At 36.9% G+C, this 18,065-nt stretch overlaps 1 protein-coding gene across 6 annotated transcripts in view; it reads left to right on the top strand.

Annotated features, from left to right (window-relative positions):
- LOC149792919 (intermembrane lipid transfer protein VPS13A-like) overlaps window positions 1–18,065 on the top strand; it is a 345,749-nt gene that overhangs the window by 136,197 nt on the left and 191,487 nt on the right. For all 6 annotated transcript variants that reach the window (XM_089966749.1, XM_089966747.1, XM_089966746.1 and 3 more), the window contains 3 exons: window positions 2,639–2,789; window positions 8,107–8,382; window positions 16,002–16,171. In XM_089966749.1, the coding sequence (XP_089822875.1) occupies window positions 2,639–2,789; window positions 8,107–8,382; window positions 16,002–16,171 (597 nt within the window). The remainder of the gene's footprint in view (window positions 1–2,638; window positions 2,790–8,106; window positions 8,383–16,001; window positions 16,172–18,065) is intronic.

Below are 18,065 nucleotides of genomic sequence, written 5' to 3'. Positions count from 1 at the left end.
AGTCTGCAGGGAACAAACCCATGACCAGATGAACTTAATGGCTCACAATGATTGGATAGTCAACACCATCACAGCATTTGAGAGCAGGTGTTTCCTGACTTCATTCAGACTTTGAGATGGAGGTTAGAGATGGCTTATTCCGACTTTACACTCAGTGATTTTTTATCTCAAAGGGCTTTATTAGCAATGTAATGGGCTATATCCAGGTTACTCAGCAATTATAATTATGCTGGTTATTCTGCTTCCACTGGTTTTGCAGGAATTAAATATTTTCTCTAAACTGGGCCATGCATTGACCATGTGCTAAATCTGTCCCATATTTCATATAAGACACAAAGCTTTTTCATGTGCATTTGGAGATCTGGATCAGGGTCAGTTCCTGGGTGAGGGGATATGACTCAAGAACAGTTCAGTTTTTGGAGCAAATTATGTTCTTTGATGATATTAAAACAGAAGATGTGCATACCATGTCATGACCTATCCACAGTCACATTACTGGAAGACTATGCACATCAGCTCCAGTTGTAATTGTTGATTGATGGGATTTTATGCCAATCCTGCTTTTCAAGGAGAGACTGCATTCATCTTACTTGTCTTGGCATGCAGATAGCTTTTCAAGTTCAGTCTCCACTCATCTTACCCAAGTATTAGCAGGCAGACAGCTTTTTAAGGAGAAACTCCACTTGTCTTACCCAAGTCTTAACAAGCAGACAGCTTTTCAAGGAGAAACTTCACTTGTCTTACCCAAGTCTTAACGAGCAGACAGCTTTTCAAGGAGAAACTCCACTTGTCTTACCCAAGTCTTGGTATGTTGAGTACTCTTCAAGGAGAAACTCCACTTGTCTTACCCAAGTCTTAACGAGCGGACAGCTTTTTAAGGAGAAAGTTCACTTGTCTTACCCAAGTCTTAATGAGCAGACATCTTTTCAAGGAGAAACTCCACTTGTCTTACCCAAGTCTTAACAAGCAGACAGCTTTTCAAGGAGAAACTCCACTTGTCTTACCCAAGTCTTAACGAGCAGACAGCTTTTCAAGGAGAAACTCCACTTGTCTTACCCAAGTCTTAATGAGCAGACAGCTTTTCAAGGAGAAACTCCACTTGTCTTACCCAAGTCTTAATGAGCAGACAGCTTTTTAAGGAGAAACTCCACTTGTCTTACCCAAGTCTTAACGAGCAGACAGCTTTTCAAGGAGAAACTCTACTCGTCTTACCCAAGTATTAGCGAGCAGACAGCTTTTTAAGGAGAAACTCCATTTGTTTTACCCAAGTCTTAACGAGCAGACAGCTTTTCAAGGAGAAACTCCACTTGTCTTACGCAAGTCTTAATGAGCGGACAGCTTTTTAAGGAGAAAGTTCACTTGTCTTACCCAAGTCTTAACGAGCAGACAGCTTTTCAAGGAGAAACTCCACTTGTCTTACCCAAGTCTTGGTATGTTGAGAACTTTTCAAGGAGAGACTTCACTTGTCTTACCCAAGTCTTAACAAGCAGACAGCTTTTTAAGGAGAAAACTCCACTTGTCTTACCCAAGTCTTGGTATGTTGAGAACTTTTCAAGGAGAGACTTCACTCATCTTATTTGAGTCTTAGCATGAAGACAGTTTTCTAGGTGAGACTTGAGACTGCTCTCATCTGGAGTCTTGGCAAGCAGACAGCTTTCCAGGAGAGATTGATCAACTTGCTTGAGCCATAGTGAGCAGAGAACGTTTCAAGGAGAGACTCCATTTGTCTTATTCAAGTCTTAGCAAGCAGTTTTTTTTTATATAGGAGAGACTGCATTCATCTTATTTGAGTTTTGGTAAGCAGAGAGCTTTTCAAGGACACACTCCATTTGTTTTACTCCAATCTTAGCAAATAGACACCTTTTCAAGGAGAGACTCCACATATCATACTCCAGTCTTAGCAAAGTAGACAGATTTTCAAGGAGAGACTCCACTTGTCTTACTCCTGTCTTAGCAAAGTAGACAGTTTTTCAAGGAGAGACTCCACTTATCATACTCACGTCTTAGCAAAGTAGACAGCTTTTCAAGGAGAGACTCCACTTGTCTTACTCCTGTCTTATCAAAGCAGACAGCTTTTCAAGGAGAGACTCCACTTGTCTTACTTGAACCATAACAAGCGGACTGCTTTTTAGCATTTTGAAGCTTAAACATGCCAAAGAGCATGGTGCAAGTTTCTTAGCCTGAGAGAGCTGGATTTTCAAGGTAGTGTATGTTATTCCTAGGGTGTTATGACCAGATTAGTATTATTCAGAAAACATTTTACTCCAAAAATTGGTTTTCTTGTAAGTTTTAATATTTGCTTCCAATATTGATAACATTTTGAAGAGATTTTTTTTTTAAAGATTAATTTTGTATTTCTAATTAGTAGATGTACATCAGCTGTGGCAAATGACCAGTTGCCATGCACAAGGTGTCTCTTAATGACTCCGTGCCATAATTTGGTTACGGCAACAACCTTTTTTTGCGGTTGGCAAATAGAACGTGCTGGTTTATTACAGATAATAACAATAAAAAAAGACTTTATGTTAGCCAAACATTATCAGGATATTTTAGTAGAGTTATTATTTAGATGAATAGACATTAAGACTTGTATTTATCATTTTATTAAAGATAATTTGTCCAAAATTCTTTTTTTAAGGGCTATAGTAGATGATAATGGTTTTGTAAAAGCTGAAGTCCTTCTGATAGAACCAGTCACTATTACAGTGGGAATGTGTCGCAACCTGTCTGCAGGCTGGTACAAAGATGTTCCAGATGTTGATATTTCAGCAACAATGGAGACCATTAAAGTAAGTGTAGTGTCATACTGTGATCTTTCTTGTACACCAATTTCAGATCTGTACAAATTTCATGTGCACCAATTTCAGATCTGTTCAATTTCTTGTACACCAATTTCAGGTCTGTACAAATTTCTTGTACACCAATTTCAGGTCTGTACAAATTTCTTTTACACCAATTTCAGATCTGTACAAATTTCTTTTACACCAATTTCAGATCTGTACAAAATTTGTTGTACAACAATTTAAGATCTGTACAAAAAGTTCTTGTACAAAAATTTCAGATCTGTACAAAATTTCCTATACACCTATTTCAAATTGATACAGAATTTCTTATACACCAATTTCAGATCTGTACAAATTTCTTGTACACCAATTTCAGATCTGTACAAATTTCATGTGCACCAATTTCAGATCTGTTCAATTTCTTGTACACCAATTTCAGGTCTGTACAAATTTCTTGTACACCAATTTCAGGTCTGTACAAATTTCTTTTACACCAATTTCAGATCTGTACAAATTTCTTTTACACCAATTTCAGATCTGTACAAATTTCTTGTACACCAATTTCAGATCTGTACAAAATTTGTTGTACAACAATTTAAGATCTGTACAAAAATTTCTTGTACAACAATTTCAGATCTGTACAAAATTTCATACACACCTGTTTCAGATCTGTACAGAATTTCTTATACAGCAATTTCAGATCTGTACAGAATTTGTTATACAACAATTTCAGATCTGTACAAATTTCTTTGTTGAATAAGATCTTGATTTGCATAAAATAAACCATTGTCACTAATTGCAATACAGACTGAAAATGTGTAAGCACTTTAAAATATTTTGGAACATGATGAGTGGAGGGAGTAGAAGAATGAAGTACATACTTTACCTAGGGTGGATATATGGAGGGAGGGGAGTACAGGAATGAAGTACATGGTATACCTAGGGTGGACATATGGAGGGGAGGGGAGTGCAAGGAGTGTGTGTGTGCAGTTAGGATTTTAATTGTATCTTTAACAATTTTTCAGTCATTTCGCTACAACGTCTGCAGTGTGGCAGTTTATAGTGATGTGTAGCACTGAGGCATCTTGCCACAGACATGTAACATGATGTCCCCACCCAGTCACATTATTCTGACACCAGGCCAACCAGTCCTAACACTAACCTCTTAATGCTGAGCATGTAGTGAGGCAGCGCTGGTACCATTTTTTTATGGTTTTTTTATATGACTCTGCCTGGGTCCGAAGCCGGGACCTTCCACATCTGAGGCAGATGCTCTAATTACTTAGGCCATTGGAGCGAGTACAAGAATGAAGGAATGAAATACATAGTAGACCTAGGGAGGATACACTGAGAAAAGGGGAGTGGAAGAATGAAGTACATGGTAGACCTAGAGTGGAGATACTAAGGTGAGGGGAGGGGAAGAATGAAGTACATGGTAGACCTAGAGTGGACATAGTAAGGTGAGGGGAGGGGAAGAATGAAGTACATGGTAGACCTAGAGTGGACATAGTAAGGTGAGGGGAGGGGAAGAATGAAATACATGGTAGACCTAGGGAGGACATAGTAAGGGGAGGGTAATAAAAGAATGAAGAACATAGTAGACCTTGGGAGAACATACTGAGGGAAGGGGATAACAAGAAACAAATACATGTTGTAGCCCATGAGTGGACATGCTGAAGGATGGAGGGAATGAGAAGTACATCTAGTAGTCTGACAGTGGACATGTGGGAGGGACATGAGGATCAGTTCAAACATAGACATGCTAAGGGGGTGGGAGGAGGAGAATGATGTATATGTAGTAGTCCCAGTGTGGACATGCTGTGTAGATGTGAGGAGGAAAATTAAATGCATGTATTTGTCACAGAGTAGATGTGAGGAGGAAAATGAAATGCATGTATTTGTCACAGAGTAGATGTGAGGAGGAAAATGAAGTGCATGTATTTGTCACAGAGTAGATGTGAAGAATGGAGGGGAGCAGGAAGGTGAAATACATTTTGTAGTCTCGGAGTGGACATGCAGAGGGGATAGGGGAGGAGGAAAATGAATTATGTGTAGTAATTAAGATGCTAGGTATTCTAATAATGCCAGTTATTATATTTATACCAGGTATTAAAAATGATACCAGTTATTATAGAAATACCAAGTATTATAGAAATACCACATATTCAAATGGTGCCAGGTATTTTAGTGTTACCAGGCATTATAGTGCATAGGTATTCTGTTAACACCAGGTGTTAAAATGATTCCAGATATTCAGATGATGCCACATTATCAGATGATGTAAGGCATTCTAGTAATACCAGGTATTCAAATGATGCCACATTATCAGATGATATCAGGTATTTTAGTAATACCAGGTATTCTAATGATGCCACATTATCAGATGATGCCAGGTATTCTAGTAATGCCAGGTATTCTAATGATGCCACATTATCAGATGATATCAGGTATTCTAGTTATACTATGTATTCTAATGATGCCACATTATCAGATGATGTCAGGTATTCTAGTAATACCAGGTATTCAAATGATGCCACATTATCAGATGATGTCAGGTATTCTGGTAATACCATGTATTCTAATGATGCCACATTATCAGATGATATCAGGTATTCTAGTAATGCCAGGTATTCTAATGATGCCACATTATCAGATGATGTCAGGTATTCTAGTAATACATGTATTCAAATGAAGCCACATTATCAGATGATGTCAGGTATTCTGGTAATACCATGTATTCTAATGATGCCACATTATCAGATGATATCAGGTATTCTAGTAATGCCAGGTATTCTAATGATGCCACATTATCAGATGATGCCAGGTATTCTAGTAATGCCAGGTATTCTAATGATGCCACATTATCAGATGATATCAGGTATTCTAGTTATACTATGTATTCTAATGATGCCACATTATCAGATGATGTCAGGTATTCTAGTAATACCAGGTATTCAAATGATGCCACATTATCAGATGATGTCAGGTATTCTGGTAATACCATGTATTCTAATGATGCCACATTATCAGATGATATCAGGTATTCTAGTAATGCCAGGTATTCTAATGATGCCACATTATCAGATGATGTCAGGTATTCTAGTAATACATGTATTCAAATGAAGCCACATTATCAGATGATGTCAGGTATTCTGGTAATACCATGTATTCTAATGATGCCACATTATCAGATGATATCAGGTATTCTAGTAATGCCAGGTATTCTAATGATGCCACATTATCAGATGATGTCAGGTATTCTAATAATACCATGTATTCTAATGATGCCACATTATCAGATGATATCAGGTATTCTAGTAATGCCAGGTATTCTAATGATGCCACATTATCAGATGATGTCAGGTATTCTAGTAATACATGTATTCAAATGAAGCCACATTATCAGATGATGTCAGGTGTTCTAGTAATACCAGGTATTCTAATGAAGCCACATTATCAGATGATGTAAGGCATTCTAGTAATACTAGGTATTCTAATGATGACACATTATCAGATGATGCCAGGTATTCTGGTAATACCAGGTATTCTAATGATGCCACATTATCAGATGATATCAGGTATTCTAGTAATACATGTATTCAAATGATGCCACATTATCAGATGATGTCAGGTATTCTGGTAATACCAGGTATTCTAATGATGCCACATTATCAGATGATGTCAGGTATTCTAGTAATATCATGTATTCAAATGGAGCCACATTATCAGATGATGTCAGGTATTCTAGTAATATCATGTATTCAAATGGAGCCACATTATCAGATGATGTCAGGTATTCTAGTAATATCATGTATTCAAATGGAGCCACATTATCAGATGATGTCAGGTATTCTAGTAATATCATGTATTCAAATGGAGCCACATTATCAGATGATATCAGGTATTCTAGTAATACATGTATTCAAATGATGCCACATTATCAGATGATGTCAGGTATTCTGGTAATACCAGGTATTCTAATGATGCCACATTATCAGATGATGTCAGGTATTCTAGTAATATCATGTATTCTAATGATGCCACATTATCAGATGATATCAGGTATTCTAGTAATGCCAGGTATTCTAATGATGCCACATTATCAGATGATGTCAGGTATTCTAGTAATATCATGTATTCAAATGGAGCCACATTATCAGATGATGTCAGGTATTCTGGTAATACCAGGTATTCTAATGATGCCACATTATCAGATGATGTCAGGTATTCTAGTAATGCCAGGTATTCTAATAATTCCAGTTGTTTTAGTGATCAGTGTTTATGATAATAAGTACTGAAAATCTGGATTGTAAGCATTAGAAAATTAACTCATTATAAAAATCTCTATTATATTTCTGTTTGATTTTGGATTGTAAGAATTAGGAAAATTAACTCATGATAAAAATCTGCATTATATTTCTGTTTGATTTTGGATTGTAAGCATTAGGAAAATTAAATCTTGATAAAAAAATCTCTATTATATTTTTTTTGTGTGGATTGTAAGCAGATTGTAAGCATTAGGAACATTAACTCTCACAATAAAAAAATCTCTGTTTGTTTTTGGATAAGCCAAAATAATGCTGGCCTAAACATACACAAATATTAAATTCAATGTCTCAAAAAACAAAACAAGCAAAAAATACAATCCCAATCATCCAAATTCACAAACAATTTCTGGCTACTCCTAAAGTCACACAATAAAGTAATGACACTTCATGTGTTCAGTATTCAGCAAAATTGGACTTTGCCTGCTTAAATTTATTTTTTGCAGTCGACCACTCCGGTGGCCTAGTGGTTAGAGCGTCCTCCTCGGATGCGGGAGGTCATGGGTTCGATCCCTGGCTGAGTCATACCAAAGACTTACAAAAATGGTACTAACAGCTGCCTCGCTTGGTGCTCAGCATTAAGAAGTTAGTGTTAGGACTGGTCAGCCTGGTGTCAGGATAATGTGACTGGGTGGGACATCATGCTGCATGTCTTCGGCATGATGCCCCAGTGCTAGACATCACTATAAACTACCACATTGCAGACATCATAGCGATATGACTGGAAAATTGTTAAAAGCTACATTAAAAAATAAATAATCCAAAATAATAAAAGAATCCATTTTTTGCAGTCCTCAAAAAATGCAAGTATATTTGAAAACAAATTTCACATGTGAAGCAAAAAGTTGGCTGTTTTAATATCAGCAAAAATTCATTGCCTTGTTTACAAAATGATATCGTAAAGGTACAGGCATGCAATAAATTATTCTGGCAAAAAAGAAGTTTGGTGTCCAAATCGGATTAACGATATATTACTGTAAATCACTTTGAATTTGCAGGTGGGCATGAGTCAGGGAGATTTTACAATCATCATGAGAGTGTTGAATGAGAACCTAACAGAGGGTCAGACTCAAGCTCTTGTCCCATCCACACCATCGAAAGACCAGGGTGACATAAAGCCCCCCATACAACAAGAAACTTCCACTGATGTTAAGGCGGCTTCAGGGATACAGGAATCAGTCATATCAGTAACAGAAGATGTCCACTGTACACTGAAGTTTTTCTTTCAAATGAAGAGTCTTACTGCTACTCTTTATGGTGGAGAAAGTATTCTTGTAAGTATTTTTTTGTATTTGTTTTATTTCATTTCTAGAATAACAGTTTTGTCTTACTGTGGATTTGCTTTCATTTTTAGAGTACCATTTTTTTCTTACTGTGGGTCAGTTTTCATTTCTGGAGTACCAGTTTTTCTCACTGTGGATTGACTTTCATTTCTAGGGTACCAATTTTTGTCTTTGGATTGGCTTTCATTTCAAGAATGCCACACTTTGTCTTAAAGTGGATTGGCTTCCATTTCTAGAATACCAAAGTTTGTCTTTGGATTGGCTTTCATCTCAAGAATACCAAAGTTTGTCTTTGGATTGGCTTTCAATGCTAGAATACCAAAGTTTGTCTTTGGATTGGCTTTCATTTCTAGAATACCAAAGTTTGTCTTTGGATTGACTTTCATCTCAAGAATACTAAGTTTTGTCTTTGGATTGGTTTTCAGTGCTAGAATACCAAATTTTGTCCTACCTCTATGAAGTACATGAGTGTTATTGTACCAACCCGGCATCATCATCCACACAGACACATGCACACGCACACACACACACACACCCACACTGTATCTCATTCTTTCTTAGGTCCTAGGTAAGAATTTAGAGTGGGTTTCATGGCACACAAACCTTGTATAGGGAGCCAAGGGGATAACAAAATTTGGTTAAGTAATTGCATTTGGTTTATAACTAAATTTGTTTGTTTTTTGCATATTATTTATATGCTGTCCTTCAGAGAATTTTGCAGTTTTATGAGGAGGTTCATCTTGACGACTGTGACAATAGTATTCCAAATTTGGTCACAATTGTCCATATTTTATAACTTTTACAGGCTTGGTGACATTTTTTCATTTAAGCTTATGACTATGTTTTTTTTGTATGCTGTGTACAAGCTGTCCTACCAAGAATCATGAAGGATGGTAAAGGAATGCATCTTGTTGAGTGCTTTCCTGTTATTGCAAAAGTAGGTCACTATGCCCCATATGTTGCTTAACTATCTTTGGGTATATTTTGTGCTTGAAGTTTATTTCTCAGGCATTATTCATTCTAGACTAATCAAACTTGGTGATGTTATGGATTTCTCTTAGTACCACAACCTGCAATAAGAAGTCACTTTGATTTACATTTCACTGAAGTGAGTCAAGGCTTTGCATGTATGTAGGAATTTGTACAGATTATGATATCTGGAATCAAGAAACATATATCTGCTATATGGATAGCCACATAACAGTGACAGTGGAAGGTAATTATTATGGTTTCTGGTGTATGGATAGCCACATAACAATGACAGTGGAAGGTAATTATTATGGTATCTGGTGTATGGATAGCCACATAATAGTGACAGTGGAAGATTTTGTAGTGGTATCTGGTAAATGGACAAGACATACATGTGACAGAACCAGGATCTCATACTAGTACAGGGCTTGAATTTAACACAATTTTCTTTGTAGCCAGAAGGACTAGTATACTGAGAAATTTACTAGTCCTGCCAAATCTTTACTAGTCCTGTCCACTAAACAATGTCACACACTTGCATTGAGATTAACAATAATTTATATTTCATAAATAGCATTATCATATGAAATGCAGAAGTACAGAAGTATAAATCCTGCTTCAAATCATCAATCAGTCAATTCACATTTCTTGTTTTTTAAGATAACCTGGATCCAATTCCAGAAAGGGATCCAGGGGTCCTTTCTCGTCCTCTACCTGCACTCAGGGTCCATATGGGGTTTGTTCTGGTCTCCTTAAAACATTGCAGTGCAGTGGTGATCACCTTCAGGATCCCTTCTGCCTTCTCTACAATATCAATTGCCAGGAATGATTATTTAATCTCTCCTCCTTTGCGAATTCTAATATATACAATTTCCTCCTCCTGAATTGGAGTTTCAGTACAATCCTCACACACTACTGCAAGAAACATTGTTTCATTCACACCTTTGACAAACTTCTGTATTTCACTTTCAACCATGTAGTGAGTAAATGTAACAACCTGTTTATCATTCCTGTAAGTCTCTCAAACATCAACTCCTTTCATCTCATCCAGCTGACACATTCATACAAAATCAGTGATGGGTCTTCTGTTCTTTATGATAGCATGTGCGTTTTAAACAAATTAACGCGCTGGTCAAAACATTCCGATTTAAACTTTCCAAGATCTTACCAGCAGTCGATTCTTCTGGTGGTATCTGCATAGCTGTTTTTTTCTCTGAACTCTCTTTGTGTTGCCCACAACTTTTGTGTACGTTTACTGATTCAATTTTAAAGTTCAAACAACTGACAACAAAACTGGATGTTTTCTCTGTGTTTGTTTTTGCGAATTCCATACACCAGTTAGACTGCATAACGTTCTTTTCCTCATCATAATTCATCCATTCCCTCTCTTTTTTCCATGTCTTCTGAAACGTTCGATTATGCTTTTCCCTATCATAAGAATTATTCCTGTCTTATGTGTCATTTTCATTCAACTTTTGCTTTTTTCCGGTGGCTAAACACTTTCTGTAAAATGACACATTTTGCCTGTTTTATAAGGAGGGAATTGTGCCTCGTGTTGAAGTACGAGATGTTACAGTATAGCTGATGCGAATTAGTTAAAGTGAGAAAAGTGTCCTTTATATCAGAAAGCTAGAGCAAGAAACACGTTTCAAAACACATGCCTTTTCCCCAACTTCCCCTAAAATGAAATGGCCTCTCCCTAATAAAGACTTGACTTCAGCAGATATTCTGCAGGATCAAAGCAGTTGCTATTGTAAACACTGTTATAAAATATTAGCATCAGAAGATAATGTTAGTTTCAGCTTGGAAACGGTGTGTTCCCGTTAAACAAATCCATCTGAATCGTCACGTTGTATATAACATCTCCAATTACAGTCTCATCATTAATAGCGTAAGTTTGGTAATTGTTCCTAACTAATTGGACCTCAGTGTATTGCTGAAATTAATAATAAGGCAGAAAATTTTCAAATCTTAGATGCCCATGCTCAGAGATTTTAATTCCCATCAAATGTATGGCATTCTGCTTGGATATCTCCACGTGTTTGTTCATTCTTGTAAGGGAACAAAATATATAAACTATTCTTATCATCATAGAAAAAGTAGTTGTATGGAAAGGATGTCAATAAAGTAATCGTAATAAATCAATCTAATTCTTATAATTATTTAGATGCAAATGTAAAATATGCAGTTTTCCGATTGTGACTGTTAGTGTTTGGCAAGCGAGCCCCAAAAAAAACCGAACTTAAAACAAATATGCAAACTAATTTCTTTGAATAGTTTTTGCCGTGTTCTTTTCTGTAGTTTACCCCTTTGTAGTTTGTCAGTGGTCGATTGAATAAAGTGTGATACCACGTCATTTTTTCATTTAATTCATTATCAGATTAATTAGGATCAATTAGGCAAGTCACGTTGTTAATGACGGGACCATAATTGGCACTGTTAAGTGAAATACACAAAATCGGATGGCTTCTAACGCACGTTTTCGAGGCAGAAATTGACTTCATCTTCTCATGCTAATATTTTATGACTGTTTACTATGGGCATTGCTTTGATTCTGTAGAACATCTGCTGAAGTCAAGTCTTTATTATGGAATGGCAAAAACAAAACGCTGACTGTTGATAACCGAAACTTACTAGCCCATCGGACTATTAACATTATGAAAGTTACTAGTCCGACAGGAAATCTACTAGCCTCGGGCTAGCGGACTACCGCTAATTTCGAGCCCTGTAGTAGATTTAAAACTTTTGATGCGCTAGACTGGCTTCTAAACCAGCAGATCTTTTTATTGGCATACATTTTACGTTATTCAAGGGGACTGAAAACGAAATAAGTGCATATTTTTGCCATACTATGTATTCTTTATCAGAGTGTTAAAAACAGCAAGTTTTAAACATAAAATTGATTTAGATTTTGTGATGTTACAATAATAATTAACATGAGTCAATATATTGTCAATTAATGAAAAAGGAAGAGTTCTTTATCTGACAGTTCACTGTAAAGATATTTTAATAACATCCAAAAGAATTTTTTCGTTTCCTTCACAAAATTACAGTTTGGTGACAACTGATGACAGTCACTGTGATAATTCATCTTCACACTCAACAGTCTTAATAGTTCTCTAGTCCTGATTTCCCCCTCAATCACTTTGTGTTTTGTGAAGAATGGATATCAGCATGAGAATGTTATAATGATGCAATGCTATGATCAGCTTCCAGAGAACTTCTAGCTTCAGTTTCCTGTTGTTGGGTTCGTAACGTCACTGACTGCTCTCCAATAGTCCTCCAAGTTATGTTCATTATACAGAGGAAGTGCTTGAATCAGGCTTGAGATGTATTCCTGAGTTTGATCCTTGAGGACTTCCTTCTCTTCAAGGCTCAGATCCAGAAATTTATTATCAGGTTTCACCACTGCAAATTAAAAAATATTAAGATATATAGAGTGATTTAGACTTTAAATAAACAATGAAAAATACATGCTATATTTATGCTTTTATGAATAATTTGTCCAAACTTTAAAATTAAGTATCTTGTAATATACTACTAAGTGATATATTTTATCTCGGGATTGAACTGAATTTATGTGCCTAAAATAGAAATGATGCATGCCACTGAAACACAATGCAAACTCTGGACCTTTGCTAGTCACCTACACATGGTTAAAGCTCTGATATCTGTATACTGTAGAACTTGTCATATTTCTTAGCTGCTGGTTTCTTTGCATTGGGAGGAAGAACATGTTTCAGCATTTTGCCATGAATTAAAAAAAAATGGAAAATCTTCCCATAAATATTCCTCTTAAAACATTTTGAGCAATACAGTAACAATTAAACATGACAAAAATTCAAAATACTCATTCTAGTTTATCGTCCAGAATATTTATTATGGTTGGTCTCTCCATCTTATCGCACTTATGACAATGGAGTTGGCCAAATTGTATCAAAGACTCAGAAGACATCATGATCACCTTTTTTTCCTTTATTACTTATAACACCTCAAAAGACATCCCATGCTTGGCCTTTAACTCCCCATGTTCCAGCAATAAGGTAATCACTCAGCAGTCACTTGTTCTTGAATCTGCCATGCATCATCGCATCAGTTGTTGTACTGGTGGAACACATCTTGTTGAATCTGTCATGCATCATCGCATCAGTTGTTGTACTGGTGGAACACATCTTGTTGAATCTGTTATGCATCATCGCATCAGTTGTTGTACTGATGGAACACATCTTGTTGAATCTGCCATGCATCATCGCATCAGTTGTTGTACTGGTGGAACACATCTTGTTGAATCTGTTATGCATCATCGCATCAGTTGTTGTACTGGTGGAACACATCTTGTTGAATCTGCCATGCATCATCGCATCAGTTGTTGTACTGGTGGAACACATCTTGTTGAATCTGCCATGCATCATCGCATCAGTTGTTGTACTGGTGGAACACATCTTGTTGAATCTGTTATGCATCATCGCATCAGTTGTTGTACTGGTGGAACACATCTTGTTGAATCTGCCATGCATCATCGCATCAGTTGTTGTACTGGTGGAACACATCTTGTTGAATCTGGCATGCATCATCGCATCAGTTGTTGTACTGGTGGAACACATCTTGTTGAATCTGTTATGCATCATCGCATCAGTTGTTGTACTGGTGGAACACATCTTGTTGAATCTGCCATGCATCATTGCATCAGTTGTTGTACTGGTGGAACACATCTTGTTGAATCTGCCATGCGTCATCACATCAGTTGTTCTACTGGTGGAACACATCTTGTTGAATCTGCCATGCATCATTGCATCAGTTGTTGTACTGGTGGAACACATCTTGTTGAATCTGCCATGCATCATTGCATCAGTTGTTGTACTGGTGGAACACATCTTGTTGAATCTGCCATGCATCATCACATCAGTTGTTGTACTGGTGGAACACATCTTGTTGAATCTGCCATGCATCATCGCATCAGTTGTTGTACTGGTGGAACACATCTTGTTGAATCTGCCATGCATCATCGCATCAGTTGTTGTACTGGTGGAACACATCTTGTTGAATCTGCCATGCATCATCGCATCAGTTGTTGTACTGGTGGAACACATCTTGTTGAATCTGTTATGCATCATTGCATCAGTTGTTGTACTGGTGGAACACATCTTGTTGAATCTGTTATGCATCATTGCATCAGTTGTTGTACTGGTGGAACATATCTTGTTGAATCTGCCATGCATCATCGCATCAGTTGTTGTACTGGTGGAACACATCTTGTCGAATCTGCCATGCATCATTGCATCAGTTGTTGTACTGGTGGAACACATCTTGTTGAATCTGTTATGCATCATCGCATCAGTTGTTGTACTGGTGGAACACATCTTGTTGAATCTGCCATGCATCATCGCATCAGTTGTTGTACTGGTGGAACACATCTTGTTGAATCTGTTATGCATCATCGCATCAGTTGTTGTACTGGTGGAACACATCTTGTTGAATCTGCCATGCATCATCGCATCAGTTGTTGTACTGGTGGAACACATCTTGTTGAATCTGCCATGCATCATCGCATCAGTTGTTGTACTGGTGGAACACATCTTGTTGAATCTGTTATGCACCATTGCATCAGTTGTTGTACTGGTGGAACACATCTTGTTGAATCTGCCATGCATCATTGCATCAGTTGTTGTACTGGTGGAACACATTATGTTGAATCTGTTATGCATCATCGCATCAGTTGTTGTACTGGTGGAACACATCTTGTTGAATCTGCCATGCATCATCGCATCAGTTGTTGTACTGGTGGAACACATCTTGTTGAATCTGCCATGCATCATTGCATCAGTTGTACTGGTGGAACACATCTTGTTGAATCTGCCATGCATCATCGCATCAGTTGTTGTACTGGTGGAACACATCTTGTTGAATCTGCCATGCATCATCGCATCAGTTGTTGTACTGGTGGAACACATCTTGTTGAATCTGCCATGCATCATCGCATCAGTTGTTGTACTGGTGGAACACATCTTGTTGAATCTGTTATGCATCATTGCATTACTTGCTGTACTGGTGGAACATATCCTGTCTACAGTACACTGGTTCAAGCTAGTTTCTCTTTTGTGTTGATAGGACTCATAAAAATACTGTTTTTTTTTTCAATGTTTAAAAAATTCTTGTAAATATTTTAAGTGGTTGATTTCAACTATAAAATTTTGTGTGCAGTGAAAGGTTTTTAAAATTTTTGGCCAGTACAATCATATATATGCAACTGGAGGTATTATAATGGTATCTTGAAAGGGTTAATTGCCATAGATATTATTTTTAGAATCTGTATAACAAATAGACAGGAATGACACATTTTCTTCATTGCTGGAGGGCTAGATTTCAGCTGTTTTAAAAGTTAATTCCTGATGTTGATGCAACACGGTAAGTATTCTCTGAGAAATGTAATTGACGATAAAAAAATTCCTTTATGCAAGTTAACTGCAAAGAGTCGATGCGTGGAATAAAGAAAGGTTTGCAGAATACTTTGAGCATATGCGCTAGACATGCAGGTCTTTCTGTGAGGAAACCAATCTGCAGGCTTATCGTTAAGCAAAATATTGGGGGCATTTTTTTATACATACAAAAGCATGACATTCTAGTTCTCATTTATTTTGCAGACTCTTGGGATATATAGAAGAGATGTACAGAAGTCATTAGGCCAGTTTGAAATGAAGCTGATTGCTGTTGAGGGGCACATGATGACAAACAATGCCATAGAAACGAAGGTCATCCTCAAAGACATGATCTTGGATGATACAAGACCAGTAAAGAAGGATGGAATTACACGGTAGGTTTGACTTCTTCAAGGCTTGCAAGAATAACCTGAATGAATTGTGTTTGTAAGAGGATAGAGTAGAAACAATTGATTCCTAGGTTAGCAAGAATTGTTTGGAAAATATTTATTTTTCAGAGCAAAGAATGAAGAAAATGAATCCATTTGCCTGTGAATTCAGAAGCAAGGGTTATGCTCCTAAGTCAAATTAAGACTTTTGATTATTGCATGTTTGATTTATATTTCTTCTTTCTTGGTACTGTAAGTTGTACAGTATTATTTAATGCACTTTTTATAAAAGCATCTGGTTATGGTCAGTACACTGCACTCCATAATTTCTATCAACAGTCCTATTTTTTCTAAGATAAAATATATTATCCCCATGAATCGAGTAGAAGTGTAGCTATGTTGTGATACAGTCTGTCTGTCAGTCCCTCCATGTTTGTGCAATATCTTTGAATACCTTACTCCGCCATTAATGCTAGATACATCAAACTTCAGTCAGTGGTAGTGTTAAGGTTGTAGATTGTTCCAATACATACAGATTTTTGACATATCTGACCCATCTTGATACTTCAGGTCTTTTGCTTTCCGTGAGAACTTAATCTTAAGACTTTCCACCTTATGCACATACTGGGCATGAAAAGGCAAATTTCATACATGCAAATGACGTTGCCTCAAGACTGATTCCTACCACCAAGGACTGGTCCATTGGTAATATAATCAAAACTCTTAAGATCCCTACCTTATATATACACCTACCAGACTTGAGAAAACAGTCTTATACTTGCTTCTGATTTTTACCACTGGGGTCCATCTCTTTACCTTGGAACTTAGCTGGAGACTTTAATTATGTATATACTCAGACCTGCTAACACTTATGATTTTGCTGTAAGTCGTATGAAAATTACCCTTAACATACGGACTTACAGCATACTAGCAAACACTACGGAAAAATTAATGTTGCCAAAAAAATCCAGATAATCGGTTCATCTGTATTTTATTTGGATCCGGGTTTCATGTTAGAATGACTGAAATTAGTCAGGGAACCAGACCAATTTTACATCAGCACCCTAGAGGCTTTAAACTGCACCTATTTGTTCACACGAAGCGTTTGCATGATCAAACTATTGATTATAGAATTTTTTTAAATGGGGTCCAGAAAGCGATGCATGTTTAAGACAAAAGGGAAAATAAGCGTCTAGAAAAGTGTTAATTATCAACACAGAAGTATGAAAAGGAGTATTCAGGTTCTTGTGAATAAAAGATGGAAAGGACACAGTTATGTTTATTGGACATCACATGCCAATTTAAGTATGTGTTATGGCAGGAGATATGATTGCCATCGTCATGTGAAATGGAAAAGAATTTCCAAGAATTATGTCAAGTTGAGAGGTAGCAACAAGCCATTGAGCTGCATAGGGTTTGGAACTTGAGTTTGTGCAACTGTACTAGTGGTAAATAAAGTTTATGCATACTTTAAAAACTTTTCAGTTGAACATAATGTTTATTGTCGATGCGTCAAACTTTTAATTAGGTTTTCCAGCAATATGATAGCAGTTATTGATATTTTGTTACACCTTACTGAAAACTGGTCAATCTTACGGAAAAAAATCAGCTGCCTTACTAAGATGGACTCATCAGGGTTGGCAGATCTGTTAGTTGTTGGATATTATATTTCCAAACATTTTACCTTTTTACAATTGGAAAGGGGCTTATAGTGACATCAATGTTTGTCCATAGATATGGTGATTTCCACAGCATAGCTTAGGTGTGTGTTCTTTATTCCAACCCCAAAACACCTCCATGCTGCCTTACCAATGGATAGAGGCAAGAGGCCATTTAAATTGGGGCTGCTACATCCAAGATGAAAGTCACGAGCTGAAATTGTGATTTTCCTTTCTTTGTG

Source organism: Sinohyriopsis cumingii, chromosome 8 (assembly GCF_028554795.1).
Source record: "Sinohyriopsis cumingii isolate HCF-2022 chromosome 8, ASM2855479v2, whole genome shotgun sequence".
Lineage (NCBI taxonomy): Eukaryota > Metazoa > Mollusca > Bivalvia > Unionida > Unionidae > Sinohyriopsis > Sinohyriopsis cumingii.
Note: the sequence above shows the minus strand (reverse complement) of the source record. Positions and strands in the feature narration are given on the sequence as shown.